This window comes from Mirounga angustirostris, unplaced genomic scaffold (genome assembly GCF_029215605.1).
Source record: "Mirounga angustirostris isolate CCGP_5_RB_7025 unplaced genomic scaffold, mMirAng1.0.hap1 SCAF_10, whole genome shotgun sequence".
In the NCBI taxonomy this organism is placed as follows: Eukaryota; Metazoa; Chordata; class Mammalia; order Carnivora; family Phocidae; genus Mirounga; species Mirounga angustirostris.
In genome coordinates this window covers 57,606,880-57,625,149 of record NW_026991718.1, presented here as the reverse complement: position 1 = coordinate 57,625,149, position 18,270 = coordinate 57,606,880, and the positions used below count along the sequence as shown (strand labels likewise).

General features: G+C 36.5%; 1 protein-coding gene across 26 annotated transcripts in view; it reads right to left on the bottom strand.

Moving 5' to 3' along the window:
* The window catches only part of WDPCP (WD repeat containing planar cell polarity effector), a 482,659-nt gene that overhangs the window by 337,170 nt on the left and 127,219 nt on the right, over positions 1 to 18,270 (bottom strand). For all 26 annotated transcript variants that reach the window (XR_010405669.1, XR_010405668.1, XR_010405666.1 and 23 more), the window contains 3 exons: positions 6,883 to 6,997; positions 3,971 to 4,104; positions 16 to 207 (listed from right to left, as the gene is read on the bottom strand). Coding sequence is in view for 22 of the 26 variants with exons in the window: in XM_064572441.1 (XP_064428511.1) it covers positions 16 to 207; positions 3,971 to 4,104; positions 6,883 to 6,997 (441 nt within the window). In the remaining 4 variants the exon portion in view is untranslated. The remainder of the gene's footprint in view (positions 1 to 15; positions 208 to 3,970; positions 4,105 to 6,882; positions 6,998 to 18,270) is intronic.

Genomic DNA, 18,270 nt, shown 5'->3' with positions numbered 1-18,270 from the left:
TTACTTTAAAATTACCTCCAGTCTTCCTTGAGCATAACCTAGGAGCAGCAGATTGGCTCTGTCCTTCTCAGGAGAAATGGGGGCCCAAGGCCAAGCATCATCACTGACCAGTGGCCACCAGCAAGCAACTATATCCTGAACACAATTGATAGCTAGACGACGCTCTGTTGTCCTGTTTACTGGGCCAGGTATCTCGTAATAGGAAATCTAATGATTAAGAGAAAAAAGCATATGAGAATCATTTTTTAATGCAAAATCCTCCCAGTATTACAAAAATTAAAGCATCTGTAAATGTAGATAAATGCAAGTAAATATGCATGTTAAACATGTGCTTAAGGAGGTGTCAGAATTTACCAAATTCTTTTGACACATATATAAAAAAGACATATGTTCAAAATTCTCCCCATTTTTAGCAGAGGAAAGGAAAAGGAGAAATGTGAGTTAGGGAGGAATTGGCTGTAGCAATCCCAATCAATACCAAAATGTACAGTCATGGCTGCCTGACAGCTTCGACCTACACACAGGATTTAAGACCAGCTATATTAAATGACAAGTTCAGTACTGCTGACCAAGAGTATCTGACTACTGTTTAAGACATAACACGTTAACAATGACTGACAACAATAAAAGGAAAAACAACTTGAGGCAAATATCACTTTAAAGAATATATGAGACATATATTCTGCATAAAGGGATAAGCCACAGCATCATGCGTAAAAGTTTATGCAGCTTCTGAGAATTATGCTTCTCTTTCTTAGGAAGGATTTGTAGAATTTATTATTCAAACTATGTTATTTTGGAACATGGTTATTTGAAAACATAAGCACAGCACCATCTGGGTGACACATGCCAAGGAAATATAGATTGCACCGTATTTCTGCTTAAGGAATTAATGGAAGGTTGATAGCTTGGAAGAAAAAAAAAACTATCTTGCCATTGCTGGTCAGCAATAATCGAACCACTTTCTGGGGATTAAGCGCATGGCTAAGCCTACTGGACCAGACACTAGCAAAGGGCAGGGGGTCTTCTTATCAGAGAAATGCTTCTGGAGCCAGTCTCACTACATGACAGATTGCTTTCATATTCCTGTCTGCAAGGCAACAAAGGATGGCAGTAATGCGATAATGCCAGAGTGCAATGGGTGTTAAGAACCCGTTGCATTTATGTATTGTATTTAGTAAATAATCAGGCTCATCCAAATTGTGATCTCACCACTCAACCAAGGCCATTAAAATCAAGGTTAATGCTTTAATAATCCTCTGCTATTTTTTTTAATATGGTCAAAAGGAACCCTTTTCTATTTGTATGGCCATAATATTATTGACCTCTTCATCCTCTGAATGCACATCAAAAGGAACTGAAATCAAAGTAATTACCAGTGTTGTTCTCCTATGGTAAACATTTAACTCCTTACACTGTCCCTTTCCTGTTAAATAAATTGAATTGGATTTTTAAAATGTAGACTGGAAAATTTGTTCAAGGTCAAAAATTTGTTCAAGGAAAATTTGTTCAAGGTCAAAAATTTGTTCAGGATATTTCCCTGCAATTTTCTCTGCCAAAATTATTTCAATCTGAAAGAATTAAATTATGGTACAGCTGTAAAGAAAAGCAGAGTTATAAATACTTTACACTATTTCTTTGTTTTAAAATCCAAATGGGCAATGACAGACAACACAGATGTACTTTAGGCTTCGAAGTGCAAATTCTTATATTTATGCTCTCAATATCATTATTTTAACTACTTTTCTTCTTGAGATGAATACCATAATGGAATTGCTAAGTCCTCACAAATAAACATACATTATTTTGATGTCCTACTGCCATGTAAACATGTTACGAATTTCTAGATGAGAAAATAGTGTTAAGAGACTGACACTTTCAGTCCTCCTATGGTGCAAATCTGAAATTTCCTGTTTCCTGTGAGTTTTAACGGCATCAGTATTCTATCATGATGGTCAACAGGGCAAGTAAAATGAACAAGTTTCTTAAATTATCCTTCCTATAGACATATGGCCATTTTTACTAAGTATTAAATAACTGTATTTTAAATACTGGACCAGAAAATGAAGTCCATGGGCTTTTCCAAAGGGAAGCAGGTTACTTCTCCAATGTATAGAAATGATGTGGAGTACCCACATTATCCTCAATTCCAAAGGCAGAAAGAAGAAACAAATAAGCAATTCCCTTACTTAAAGTGTAAGAGTCCATATAGTAAGTCTATTTTTCACATCTTTTCAATAAGAAAAGATAACATCCTGACAGTTTCTCTCTGATCTCATTAATGGGTAGCTACTATCCTTCAGCTGAGAAGACTACTAAAATATCCATCATAGCTAAGACGGAGAAACTCGTCATACAAAATTTTATATTAGTAGCACTGAAAACATTTTAAATATATTGAGTTAATGCATATTGGAGCACTTCATTAATTTACGTTTTCTATATTGGTGCATTTTAAAGACCAGTATTTGTAAATAAGCAACATTTCAAATAAATCTACAGTTAGCCAATCTAGAAAATAACATCCCATTAAGGTGCTAATACCAGTTTTTTTACTAACCAAAATGTAATACATGAATACCACCGACTCCAATTAAAGAAAATCAGTATTATACAAAATATTACAGAAGCTCCACAAGGTTGGCAAAGAAAACCAAATTAGTTTATTACCACAATGAAAAACTCATTTAATATATTTTATCCCATGTCAAAAATCTTTTTTATTAGATGTTTCTACCAAATAAAATTAAATCCTCCCTATATCATCACCACCTCAATCACAATAAGAAATAATCCCAAAGGGCAAAAGGTTAGCTTAAATACTACTTTTTTAAAAACACACATAAAGGGGCGCCTGGGTGGCTCAGTTGTTAAGCGTCTGCCTTCGGCTCGGGTCGTGATCCCAGGGTCCTGGGATCGAGCCCCGCATCAGGCTCCCTGCTCGGTGGGAAGCCTGCTTCTCCCTCTCCCACTCCCCCTGCTTGTGATCCCTCTCTCGCTGTGTCTCTCTCTGACAAATACATAAAATTTTTGAAAAAAAAAAAAACACACACACATAAAGTTTCAAGCCACAAAGCTGACTTCTAAAAATCTTTGCCCGTATTACAGATAGATATTCTGGGTATGGCATAAGTGTGCATCTTTTTTAAGGAAGTTGTATATCAGCTCTGTTCCCAGTGAACAGTGAACTGTCTCAAATCCACGTCACAGAGGTTGGATCAATCTTGCAAACACAAGTCATTGCTGAAAAGAGGCCTTGAACTGAAACAGCCTGGAAAATGTATTAGATACTCATCCTAGCAGAGAGTATGCCTTCCAAGCAGTTAAAATGTAATGTGGCAAAACTTATATTAAACACATCATTTAAAAAAAAAATCCTGCCTTAACAGATGTAAAATCCCTGATACAAGGAAACAAATTACCTGGAGTTAGTGAAGGGAAAGATACTAACATATGAAGGAGATTTCATTTTGCATTTTTCTCCAGTTATAGTTGGGTGTACGTGTGTGTATGTGGGGGGTGAGGGGTCTTCCCACTCCTTGTTTATTACACTTTTCTATTAACCTTTGAAAGTGACTTCTTTCTTCTTTCTTTTCTTGTGAAATGGAAGCCAGAGCAGCTATCCTTGCCTAGAAAGATGATATGGGGTTTTAGGGAAAAATGAGAATGGTGTATATCCTGCCCTTAGCAAGAAAACCATTTTCAAATGTGTATCTTGTCTCTATTGTCTATCTTTGATTTCCATAAGTACTAAATAAATTGCTCCAAACATGCCATTATTAGACTCCCGTAATGAGAGTAAAAAAGAAAAGGTAGGATAGCCACTATTTTCAGTGAATCAACTTTAATCATATAATTAACTCTGGTTTGTCTGAAATCTAGAAATGCTCAAGAATGAGCATAATATCCATGTGATACTCTAGCATACCTTAATAATTAATAATACAACTCTATAAATTGAAATCTCTACCTTATAATCCAAGGCTGAGAGTTTTTCCAGTCTTTTGTTTGTATCAGGAGAACCCATCTTCTTGGTAAACTGAATAAAACATAGTTTGTTTTGTGTCAAAAATGATAAGATGATAAAGTTGTCTGTGAGAAGAGCTAAAAAACAAAAACAAAAAAGATTTGATAATATTATAAAATACTAAATTAGAATAAAATGATAATGAATTGAGAATTTTTTCACTAAAATATTACAAAAAGCTATTCTCAGAAGATAAATACCAGTTGAAATAACTAGTCTCCTAAATATCATTATTTTGCAAGAATATTAAAGAAATTATAAATAAACATAATCCTCAACCTAGTCATGCATGGATTTGATACTTTCCCTTTTTCCTAATACCATTTTACGATACACTGATGTTTGGGGACAACCACCAAATGAACCAAGGCTAGAAAAGCATAAAATAAAGACTATCTCATACCTGAATGTAAAGATGAAAACATTTACTTTTATTTGTACTTAGCCTTTAATCCTGTGTTTACATGATATAAACCATCTGAGAATAAATTGGTTTTTTAGGGGATACAGATCAGTGTTCTCCAGATTTATTTATTTATTTATTTGAGAGAGAGAGAGACAGAAAGTGAACGCGCGCATGCACAAGCGCACAAGTGCACAAGCAGGGGAAGGGGCAGAGGGAGGAGGAGAGGGAGAAGCAGACTCCCCACTGAGCAGGGAGCCCAACACGGGGCTCTGTCCTAGGAGCCTGAGATCATGACCTGAGCAGAAGTCAGACGCTTAAACTGACAAGCCACCCACCCAGGTGCCCCTGTACTTTTTTTTTTAAATTTTTCATCAATCAACCTTCTTTTTGAGGGTATACAAGCTTGCAAACACAAGTCATTGCTAAAAAGAGGCCTTGAACTGAAATGAAATAAAGCATATTATACTCAATATGCACATTACATTAATTAATATCTAACAATGAAGATGAGCAAAAATATTTCTACAGCCTTATTTCTAACGCACACAAGTAGGCAGACAATTAATATTCATGAGTTACATAAAGGGTTATTAATGTTATAAAATTATTGATAAAAACTTAGTATATATTAGGAATTTGAGAAATGTTTTATATTGTTCCTACCATAAAGAAATTATTGAATGTTTCATGTATTTTTCTTTACTTCCATACCCTGGCTGTGCAAGAAGCAACCAACAGTATATCTACACAATTACAGGAGAATCTGGAGAACTGCCAAGAAATCACATTGTTATCATGGTCTCATGAGAGTGTATTATTTTGGATATAAATAAAAGAAACAAGTAAAAAGATATCTCAGAGACAGGAATAGTGTTGGGAGTCTCCTTTTAATTCTTATACAGGAGCATCAACATGACAAAATCATCACAGCCACTATTTTATTTGCAGTGTCAACAAAGGGGTCAATTATTACACATATAAAAATGGAACTTCTTCCATAAGAAGCTTCCTTGACACCCTGTTCCTGTAAGGAAGAGGAAACGGCACACTTACAATCCTATCCCCAGCTTATTATTATCAAGAATGTTGCTAATTATAGCCATCCTGCAAAGTGCTTTTCTCTAAGATGATGAAATTGTGTCTAAGTTATTCAGAGGTAGCTAGTGATAGCACAAAGCAGAAGCAAGGTTTCTGTATTCTCACCTCTGTCCTTTCCACTAGATCACACTTTGTTTTGATTATTCAGTTAAGATACTGACAATTTGCAATCACTAATGATAATGCAACCTGTTTCTTAAACCTTTTTACCTTCAATAAAAGAACATAACCTTAAAACCTCAGGAGTCAGCACAGTGTAGCAGAGAGAAAATAGGCTCTGCAGCTAGAACCTGGGTTCCAATCTCAGTTTGTTTATTTTCAAGCTGTTCCTTAGTATCTCATTTATGGGCATGCTCCTTAGTGTCTTAACTTCAATTTCCTTATCTATAAAATGGAAATAACTATACCATATAAAGTTTTATTTTAATTGAATGAAATAAGTAGGTTGACACAGAATTATAGAGCCTTTTCGGACTCAATAAATGTCAGTATCCTACCTTTTCAATAATTGGCTTAAAATCTTTTTTTGTGTGCTTTTTTAAAAGATTTATTTATTTATTTGAGCAAGAAAGAGTGAGGGAGCAAGAGTGTGTGCACGTCCATGTGTGTGTGGGAGTGTGAAGGTGGGGGAGGGGCAAAAGGAGAGGAAGTGAGAAACCCAAGCCAACTCTGACTCCAAGATGAGCAATGAGCGTGAAGCCCAACTCCGGGTTCGACCCCAGGCTCAATCTCTGACCCTGAGATCACAACCTAAACCGAAACCAAGAGTTGGACACCCTACTGACTGTACCACCCAGGAGCCCCTTTATTATGTGCTTTGTAGCAATTATATACTGATTGAGGTATACTTAAAAGGATCCAGCTTTATCTAGTATATTTGGCATTGGTTTTTGATATTTAGAAATATTGCCCAAATTTTTTCAAAAGTTAGTATTCATAGATTTTGGTAACAAAGGATCTTCCTACTAGCCAAATCATAGATTTTTTTTTTTATTGGTGGATGTGTTAACACATTTGGGTTATCCAAAATTCATTTGAAAATGAAAAATATTTGAAATGTCAACAATAGAGGACAAATTTTGTAAGAACACACCAAAAAAAACACCTTCTTTTGAAAATACATTCACATTTTTTAAAGGAAAAAGTGAAAAATACGCAGAGTATGAGCCTAAGGCTTGACAAAATTTTTGTAGTAAATATTAGTCAAAACTTGTATTGGTCCCAGGGGTTGTAACTATGCTATTATAAGTGATTACTTTTGTTTGCAAGTCCCAGTGGTAATAATTAGTGTACCTGTTGACACAGTATTTCTCCTGCACCACTGTTAATGTAGGCACATGGGGGTAATTACCATCACTGATGGAGTCGGAGATGAGCTTCCCCACCAGGCTTCTGTCAATCACCACTTTTTCCAGCTGTGGCCCAGAGAGGCTTAGGGACACCAGCACACCTGAACCAAAGAGGAGCTAAAACCAGGTAAAGGGGTCAGGGGGAGAGATATACTGAGAATTAGAGTCTTTCAAAAATCTCTCTTTAAATGTATTTAAATTATAAAGATATTTACATGAGCATCTACACCATGAAATTATACAGGTTTTTCTTCATTGAAAACAATCACTGCCATTCTGAGTAAATAGATACAGGTGACTAAATGATGCACCACAATAAAGGCACTGATTAAAGCTATGCAGAAACTGAATTTAGACCATGTTTATTAGACGCCTAATCATCGAAACACTTAGAAAACACCAATGTAGAAATAACTGCTTTGTATTGATTTCAAAAATGTACTGTGTTCTATTAAAATATTTTGAAAGATTACTATTTCTATCAGAAATTAAAAGAAGATTTCTGAAGGTCTGAATAGTCGTTGCTATACATTAAATATACAAAAGATGCAACCATTACAATATAAACAAAACAATATAAAAAGTGAATGTTACAATTTATTCGGAATTTAAACCCCACTTCTACAAATAAAGATCTTGTCAGTTTAAAATATTAAATACATGTAAATCAAGGCAATTGAAGTAAAATGTTAAACTTTAATATTCAAAAATAAATAGTACATGTCACAAACAATTTCTCAAAAAGAGATAAACACAGTAAAGTACCGGGCTTTATCAATATCAGTGTTCACCCAACCACCAACAAAAGATGACTGGATATCACCATTATGATTTTATACTGCTCCTTTCCATTTGTGGCAGCATAATTCATTCATCTCCAACTGTTTAAAACTTCTGAAAGGACTATGCATATGCGTATGCTTGTTATCTATGAGATTATGAAATATCAACATTGGAAGAAATTGTTTCACCTTCAAGGCAACAGACTCAAAGCTGATGAATCATGGAAGAGCATATGGTTTAAGAAGAAAAAAACCAATTGTCAGTAAACTAATCATGAACATGCTAGCCAAACTCAAAGACAACTATGATTTTAAACAAAACAGGGGAATTCCCCACCTACCTAGGAGTCGTGTCCCAGCTAGAAAGGATGATTCTGTGTCAAGACATATTTAGACATGTGTGAAGGATGAGCAGCATGAGGGACCAGGCTAATATAAAGAAAGACTACTACTTCCCCACTGCCTAACAGATTCCAGGCACATGAATAGGAAAAGAAACTGAAGGGTCTCACATGACTTTAATAGACTGTCCATTTAATGTCAATGCCCCTATAAGGGGCAGAGGGCAGGGAAGAGGTTACCATCTTTATTCGTTTGAGAGACTAATAAGAGAAGAACATTTGTTCCAAGAATTTCAAAATATTCACAAACTAATCTCTACTGAATTATATCCAGCCCTGCAATACACCTTGATGGCAAACACTGATATTTCTCTTTGGGGAATTCCCCCATAACAACATAACACATGGTCTTTACTTCTAAGTTCTCCCTTTTCAGGCAGGCAATTTTAGGGTCATCTTTCATACCTAGTTCTCCCCTATGTCACAGCTTTTTTCTCCCTTCCCCATTTATTCAAAACATCTATAAAAGCTGTCCTTTTCAGGGCACCTGGGTGGCTCTAATGGTTAAGCGTCTGCCTTCGGCTCGGGTCGTGATCCCAGGGTCCTGGGATCGAGCCCCACATCGGGCTCCCTGCTCGGCGGGAAGCCTGCTTCTCCCTCTCCCTCTCCTCCTGCTTGTGTTCCCTCTTCTCACTGTGTATCTCTCTGTCAAATAAGTAAATAAAATCTTAAAAAAAAAAAAAAGCTGTCCTTTTCTATTTATTTTTATCCACTAAGACTTTACACCTATATTCCTGAGCATCTCTTTTCTTAGTTATCCACTGACTACTAGCTCTTTATGGATACTAGCTAGGCCACTTTTATCTTTGTATCTTCAATGCCTAAAATAATGCCAGGCACACAGTAGATGCTAACTAAATGTTTGAAGAAAAAAATCATAATTAACTCATTATAGGATTAGATTATTCATAGTTAGAAAGAAACTTAGTCTAATCTTCCACAATGACATGAAAGTTCCTTCTGCAGCACCCCTTCAAGCATCCTTCAAGCATTCAGCCCATGCTTGAATACCTCTAGTGATCAGGAGCTCATTACCTTACCACTGGACAGTTCTAATTGATTTAGAAATCATTTATTCATGTTTTTCATTCAACAAAAACTGAATGTTGATTATATGCCAAGCACTAAACTTAGTAGCTCAAAAGAGAATAAAATATAATCCTCAAAATAGTTGAAAGATAGGTTAATAGAGAGAGGGATACAAGCAAATAAGTGTAATAAAGTGCTATTACTGGTCCTATTATTGGAGTACATACTGGAGAGACTGGGAAGACTGAGTAGGAGATGGCAGTGCTTGAGCTTGAGGTAAAGGCTAATACTGCCTTCTAAGAACTTCTATAATAATCTAAATTTTTCTTCAATAGCACACTTTAAAATATTAAAAGAGGGTGCCTGGGTGGCTCAGTTGGTTAAGCGACTGCCTTCGGCTCAGGTCATGATCCTGGAGTCCCGGGATCGAGTCCCGCATCAGGCTCCCTGCTCAGCAAGGAGTCTGCTTCTCCCTCTGACCCTCCCCCCTCTCATGTGCTCTTTCTCTCTCTCATTCACTCTTTCAAATAAATAAATAAAATCTTAAAAATAAATAAACAAAATAAAATAAAATAAAATATTAAAAGATAGTAACATAGTGTTAAGCATGGACTCTGAATCAGCATGAAATCAGCATTGGCTCTACCTCTTACTAGCTGTGTGACCTTGTGGGAGTTACTTAACCTCTCTATAACTTCATTTCCTCATCCAAAAAGATAGGGTAATATCTACCTCATAGGATGAGCATTAAATAACTTTTTACAAACAGTATTTAGAATAATGCCTGCCACGTAGTAAATGTTTGCAATTACTATTATTCAACCATTATTCATATGATGTATGTTCACTATACTATTTGCCATCTCTGAACACATTTTTTTTTTTTTTGTCTTTCTAAAAATCTTGTGCCCAGATTGGACTCAATACTAGACAGAGTGCACTAGACTCCAGGTGAGTTATCACCAGTACAATCTTTTGTCACCTTTCCCATTTGCTACAATTTCATAAGTATTTTGTCTCCAAGATATCTGCAAGTTCCTCCAGAACTTTGGACTTTAATTTGTCCAAGTTTCAAATTTCTTTCCTTACTTTCTGCTCTCAGCACCACTATCATGAACTAACCCTCATGTGCTAAGAGCAATTGCTGTTTCTATGTATGAGCATTTGTTATCTTAGGAAACAAATTCTAAAAGACCACTTTTGTGAGATGGAGATGTAAAGTGCAACCTGTGAGAGTAGGTAAAAGAGGGACATAAGCTGGAAAGGATTTGAAGGGGAAGTGTTAAGGTACAGTAAGAAAGCATGCATGTTGCAGTAGATAATATGGAGATTGGAGCAGCGATTTGGGAACTGTGAATCCTGCCCAGTGAGTTTCAGCATTCCTTCAGAATCTTTCTTTGAAGGATAGGTGAAGCCACTTATTTATATATTCATTCATTCATTCCACAAATCTATATTTAGTATTTTATATGAGCCAGGCCCTGTTCTAGGTACTGAAAATATAGCAGTGAACACAACCAACAAAGTCCCTGCCTCCCTCACCTCAGGGAGCTTGCCTTCTAGTGTGGACACATGCAATAAGCAAATAGTTTTGATATAATGTCAGAGAGCAACAAGAACTACAGAGAAAATAAAGCACAGTAAAGATGGGGATTTTAGGAGAATGCTCTTTTAAGCAGAATGACTAATAAAGAAATAAAAAGATCTAAGGAGATGACATTTGAGTCACTTGACTTAAATGAAGTTATTGAACAAGCCACAGGATTATTTGGAGAAAGAGAACTTGAGGTGGAGAACAGCAAATGCAAAAACTCTAAGGTCAGAATATGCCTGGGATGACTGAAGAAAGCTAGGGCAGAGTAGCTAGAGGGAAATGAGTGACAGTGATATTCACAGAGGATGAAATCAGAGAGGTAGCTGGGCCAGGTTAGGTTGATGAGAAATCATTGGGTTTTAAGCAGCAGAGAATTACAATCTAATTTATGTTTTAAAGAGGGGTCTGGGCAAGAGGAGAACCAAGGAGACCATTCGGAGGCTATTGCAGTGGTCCAGGTGAGAGAAGATGATGGCTTCGATAGAATGGCAATGCTAGAAGAAATGATATGTGGACAGATTTGAGATATATTTTAAAGGGAATCAACCAAGACCTGCTGAAGGATTGGATGTGGCATACAAGAGAAAAACTCAAAAATTTTTGGGCTGAGCAACTGGATTTAATGAGATAGGGAACACTCAAGGAGACACATATTTAGGGGGAATCAAAAGTTTGGTTTGGGACATGTTAGTTTATGGTGTCTATGGACATACAAGTAGAGATATTGAGTAGACGATTAGAAATGAGTCTGAAGTTCAGGGTGAAGTAAGGGCTAGCAATATATATTTGGGAGTCATCAAGAATATAAAGATAGTGTTTAAAGTCATGGAACTGGATAAGCTGTCCTGAAAAAATGAGTAGAGAGGTCATATGGTTGGGGCCCTAATCCGGTGTCCTCATAAGAAGAGGAAGAGACAACAGAGAGCTCTCTCTCCATGTGCACGCACAGGAAAGGCCATATGTTAACACAGTAAGAAAACTGATGTCTGTAAGTCAGGAAGAGAGGACTTACCAGAAAGCAACCCTGACAGTACATTGGTCTCAGAATTCTAGTCTCTAGAACTGTGAGGGAAAAAAAACAAAAACAAAAAACATTTCACTCAATCAATCAACAAAATTGAAAGAGAAAGAGGACCATGGTCTGAGGTTTGGAGCATTCCAACCTTTAGAGGTATTAAAAGATCAGGTTAGCCCTCTTATTGAAACCTAGCTTGGGTACTCATCAGGATCAAGGTATGTCCATCATTATAGATCTCTAAATGTCTTGTGGCCTAGAGGTATCTCTGACACCAGATTTTGAAATAATAAGATACAAATAAATTAATACACTAATCAATGCATTTTTATAAAACAACCTGTAGGAAAGCATAAAGTTTCCAAGTACTGGTGCTAAAGATAGTCCTGGATATAGTAATGGAGAAAACCAGTATCAGGAAAAAATAGTCTGAAGTTCAGGAAAAGAATATTCCAGTTCAGACAAGAAAGTGTCTCCACCTGTTTCCCCAACAGGTTTGTTCCTAAACCCTCCAAAATGGCCTATGTAAGATTTGGCATGACAAGAAGAAAAAGGGGCACTAAGATATTGTCCCATCCTACTGCAAGCAGTCAGAAAATTCTGACAGCTCAGAAAATGAAAAAGAGGAGAGAAGTAAAGGGAAGCCACTACAGAGCAGATCTGAGCTTGAGGCTAGATCCACAGGATGAATCAATGGAAGACCCATGAGATTTCCCAAAACTGTTCTAATTTTAATGTTGTTCTTTATGCAGAACATGACTAAGGCAAAATAGGAATGGAAACTTCTTTTCTCAGACGGTCTCCTAGGCAGGAAATACTATTTCTGCTCTGTCCGTGTTTCTTTCCATTGCCTTTATCATTTCTCCTTCTCATTTTCTCCAATGAGCTCATACCAAAGAAGCTTTCTCTTTAAGAAAATGGGAAATGATTCCCATAATCTTCAAATGGCTCTTAAAATGGTTTTTCCTAACCTTAGATTCAGTACTTAATTGGAGATGAAATGGCACCGGGAAAAGAAAAAGAAAATTACATCAGATGATAACATTAATCTACACAAAACATAAACAACCACAAGAACCTGAGTTTCATTTCATTCACTAGGTCAAAATATGTGAGTGCCTCCTATATAAGCCAAGTATATAGATGGGGATACAATGGTGAATAAGGAAGACACATGTTAGTAGAATATATATAGAATACAGGAGAAGACCTCATTTCAGAGAGAAATGGAGGTTTTGGTTAGGATAAATGGCTGTTTCCTAGAAGAGAGAGTTCAATACCACAGAGAAGAGAAATGCATCACACTTGGTCTCAAGCATTGAAGAAGAACTGGTGCAGTAACTGTAAATGAGCTATTTTATAATAGTGATCACAAACAATTCCAGTGAATTCAATATTCTCATTGATTAAGAAAATTCTCCCCAAATCCATGTGACTATTATTATATCTGAGGAGAAAATGAAAAGTAAAGGTATGCAGAGTCAGTACTAAAAATCAACAATGAGTGACAGGTTCAATCCATGATCTGAAAATTAAGTCATGAACAGGCAGCAAAATCTGATCCCCAAAATCATTAGCAGGCATGTGGGAGACAGCAGGTGCTGAACACCACAATCCAGAGAGACAACAAAGTATTAGGACCACTGGAGTGAATTCTAGGGCTGAAGGAAATATTTAAAGTATTATAGAGCCACTCCTTGGAGGTCCAGTGAATTTACATCACAATGGTACCCAACACTCACTCAATCCTGCCCCCAATCCAGTCCATGGGATAAATTCTGGAGAAACTCTGAGAGCTATAGATAGTCAAACAATTTTACATTGGGGAAATCTGTAATGAAGAGTAGAGTCACTGATCATTTTAGCAGATAACCTGCTGGAAAAAAGATAACATGTCTTCTGTAATTTATTCCTTTATTCAGCAAACATTTGAGTATAGAGGGAAACCATGCCTGACTAATCCATTAAAGACGAGAAACAAAAGTGAATGCAGTTAAGAAAAGGACAAAAAAAATTTAATTGACTTACCAGAGGGAATTGACTTAAGGACAAGAAACAAAGGACAAGAAATAAACAGGTATTTTTCTGGATAGAGAAGTGTTAACAATGGGGTTTCCCAAAGATTTGTACAGTGCTATTCAATATATGGAATACATACATGCCTAGAAATTTGCCTGCTAAGTCTATTTCAATATCAGAAATCTCCTTTTCTCACTTACTGTGAGTAATGCTACTTTTTAATCCCTAATGGAATTTTCAAGCTACCTCTTTGATGTTTACATATAATTATTACATAAAAGTGATCATTCCTAGAAAATATTTATAATCATGGTGAAATTCATACACACACAAAAAGTACAAAGGTAAATCTCCTATTTGCCAGTAGTTTCAAAGATCAAAAGGGATAAAAGTAGTGGTAAGAAGTGAACAGGAAATCATACCAGATAGCACAGTACTTTTGTACAAAATTTTACAATTTACAGAGGACTTCTATACACATTATAATGCATGTAAAATGACAGTACAACTCCGGTATCTAATAAGTATACAAGTTAAAAAAATAATAGTAACAAGGTTAATTCTCATACTAATTCACGACCAGGAAGGTAAAGCAACTAACCAAAGGTCTCATAATTAGTGGGAAAGTAGAGACTAAGACATAGGACAAATTCAGTGTTCTTTCTCACACCACTGAGGAACTAATATCCTGTAATAGCCCATCCAGTTTTCCTTTCTTCCTCTCTGTTGCTCACTCTTCACTCTAAACCAGTCTCCCTCTAAACCAGTGGTTCTCAACTGGGGCTGATTTTGGCCACCAGGGGACATTTGGCAATGTCTGGAGACACTGGTGATCACAAGTTCTATCTGTGAGTTGCTTCCACAGAGGCTCACCTGAAGAGAGTGCTCGTAAATGAGCTGCTATGATGAAGGTTCTCCCTATCTGCATCAAGCCGATTTGGGGGATCCTCAAATTCTAACCAACACTTCCCTTACATAAAGAAAGAGTAATGTCTGAACACCTGGTCAGATATCTTAAATGGAGTGGTGAGCAGTGCACAGTTCAGATCAGGAGCCTGGAGGAAGCCTGTTCTGTATGCTTCTCACCATGTCCAAGGCAATGAGTGATAACTAATGCCAGTTGTCAAGACAGAAAGAGCCCCAGGGCAAGTCAGAGAGCTACCATAGCTTGATAGAAATATCCTGGAAGAACACCTCCTCACTCTTGCTCTAATTCTTAGCTCACCAATCAGCCTTCTTATCTATAATTTTGTCTCTTGAGTAATTCAGCCATCAGGTAGGAATGCCCCAAGCAAATGAACAAAATCTATGATGCCAGATATTATGACACTATAAATTAATAAATTGACATGCCAGTTAATAAATCAGTAGCTTATGAGTTTGGTTATTGTGAATGTTGTTAGTACAAGAAAACAAATAGAGATAACATAAAAGATAAGTTTAATTAATCAGAGGTTTTCTGCCCAAGTCTATGATACATTGTTGAGTAAGGAGTGTGCGCAGAATTTCTAAAAGTTGCAGAACTACATGAAGAGCATCATCCCATTTTATTAGGAAAAAAGTGCTGTGGTATATATATATATATATATGCATGTAGAAATTATGTGCATAAATACAAGAAAATGTCAGAAAGACTATGCCCAAAACTGTTGACACTACATACCTCAAAGAAGTGAAATTAGGAGCTAGAGGCATGAATTTTAACTTCTGGCCTCATAGAGTTTTTAAAAATTGGGATTATGGATGATTTTTTAACTTTTTATATGTTTTTGGTATTTTTCTATAAAACTTTTTAAAAACAAAGAAGCAGCTCTTAAATTATTTGGTCACAAATATATTTCTTATTTTGTGGTTTTTAAAGAGATGCTTTTATGCCACAAAATCTGTTTGTAAGAAGTCAGAATTTAAATCATACTGAAAATGAACTACAACAGTGGATCCTTACTAAAAGGATCAAGTAGGAAACTGGACTGAGTCCCTCTCCTCTGCAATTTCACTTACTAAAAAAAAAAAATCAAAACACTTTTTTCTTATCATAATGCTTTATTAGATTGTTCATCCATGTCCAATTTATTTACTTACAAAAAAGAATATCACTGTAAAGTATGGTAGATCCAAATTATGGATTATTATGCACCTACTAAAAATAAGGAGGTAGATGTAGATCATTGACAGGTATGTTATACACTGTTATGTGAAGCAAGTTACAGAACAGTATGTACAGGGTAATTCCACTTATTTTAAAAACAAATGTATATGCATACATAAACACAAAGAAATGTTTGTAAATACATGGAGGAAGGACATAAACCAAACTGTTAACTGTGGTTATCATGAAGAGGGGAAGGAGCCTGGGGTTGGGGGGTACTTTTACTTTTTACTATATACCTGTTCTTATTGTATGCCATTTTAGAGTGGTAAGGAGTCATTTTAATTATTTTAAATTTTATTTTTTAATTTTTTATCTATTTTTTATTTTAAGTAGGCTCCACACCCAACGTGAGGCTTGAACTCACAACCCTGAGATCAAGAGTACATGTTCTACTGACTGAGTGAGCCAGGCACCCCTAATTATTTTAAATTTTAAAACATTAAAACGGAATAAAGATCACCACTAAATCTTTTTTCAGTTCCCTTTGTTTGAATTTACTATTTTTAATTGGTCACCTTCACCCACAGATTTCAAATTCACCAATATTCTGCTGATTTTCTTCAATTTCTCTAAAATCTACCATTCTTAATATATCTGTTCTCTTTGATTAGGACCATACTCAACAGTTGCCCCTGAAACATTCTGCTTCTCCTTCCCTGTAATAAAATACTAATATAGCATAAATCTAGAAGAGCATTTCCCAAGGCACAGTCTGTGAAATATTAATCTCTGAAGATGTTCCAGAAAAGTAAGCTTGGAAATTTTGTATATACGTCACCTCTTAAAGACTGACAAGAGCACTTCCTGAGTTAATTTAAACACACACATACACACACTCACCCTTAATATGCAGTCAGATACCTTCCTAATTTAACAACACAGAGTATTATGCTGGGCTTAAGCACAGCAGAGATTTCTTAGGATTAGTATCGTTAAATTGTTACTACTTCTTTTTGTTGAGCTAGAAATATAAAACCACAAAAATCTTTAAAAATAAAAATCTATCACAAAATACTGAGCAGTTTTATAACTTCTCCCAAACAGTTTATAACTTTGCTCTAATTTAACATACCAAGCACAGTCCCTGCCCCCTTGGAACTTTTTAGTCAAATTGGTGAAGCAGATAGTAATTAGATGGTCATATAATAAATGTAAAACTGGAACTACAATGAGTGCCAAGCAGTACATGGTCTTGTAAAAGCACATAATAGAGGATAGAGCTTGTCAGGGAAGGCTTCCCTACAGAAGTGATAACTGGTGGTCTGAGATGTAAGGATAGCAGTGTGTTACCTCAGTGAAAAGGGGAGCAAAGGGCATTTTGGGCAGAGCTAGGAACAGTTTAGGCAAAGGCCCTGAAGCAAGAGAAAGCATGTTAGAGCATGAGGGACTGACAGAAGCCTGTGTGGCTGAGGCACTGAGATTTGTTTTGTTTTGTTAGGGCACTGAAATTTTTTTCTTAAATTTTTTGAGAGAGAGTATGTGCATGCGAGTGGGGGTGGGGGAGGGGCAGTGGGAGAGGAAGAGAGTCTTAAGCCAACTCCACGCCCAGCACAGAGCCCAACTTGGGGCTCGATCTCACAACCCTGAGCCGAAATCAAGAGTCTAACACTTAACCGAATCAGCCACCCAGGAGCCCCAATTTTTAAAAGAGAGTATAGTAGGGGACGAAGTTAAAGAGGTAAGTAGATTAGGAGGAGTTCAGTCTAGCCTTTAAGAGTAGTGTGATGCTATAATTTTTAAAATTCAATTTATTGATTTAATTTTTGGAATGGATAATACAGTCATGTAGTTCCAAAAGAAAACAACAACAAATTATACAGAGGTAACAGTTAAGTCTTGTTCCTGGGGCGCTGTGGGTGGCTCAGTCTGTTGAGAGTCGGACTCTTGATTTTGGCTCAGGTCATGATCTCAGGGTTGTGAGATTGAGCCCCATATCAGGCTCTGTGTTCAGTGCGATGTCTGCTTGAGATTCTCTCTCTCCCTCTCTCTCTGCCCCCCACCCTGCTCTCTCTCTGTCAAATAAATGAGTAAATCTTTTTTTAAAAAAATGTCTTATTCCTTTTCCTGTATCCCTCCCACCCATGCTCCCTTACCCTTGCCCTAGTTAATCAGTTTTCAGTTTCCTATCTATTCTCCAGAGTTGTGGGAGGGTCTTAAAGAGAAGAGTGACCAGTTTGCCTTTAAAAAATCATTTTGGCTACAGTGTGGAGGACAGACTGATGGGGAGCAAAAATGGAAGCAGGTAGAACATTTAGGAAGTGTTTAAGTAGTCTAAAAGAGAGATGAAGTGAGGTGGCTCTGACTAAAGTTATTAGCAAAGGGATGGAAAGCCTCCAGCCGGTGTGAGAGAGATTTAGGAGATAAAATCAACAATAAGAGTTCAGTCAGACATGTGTGT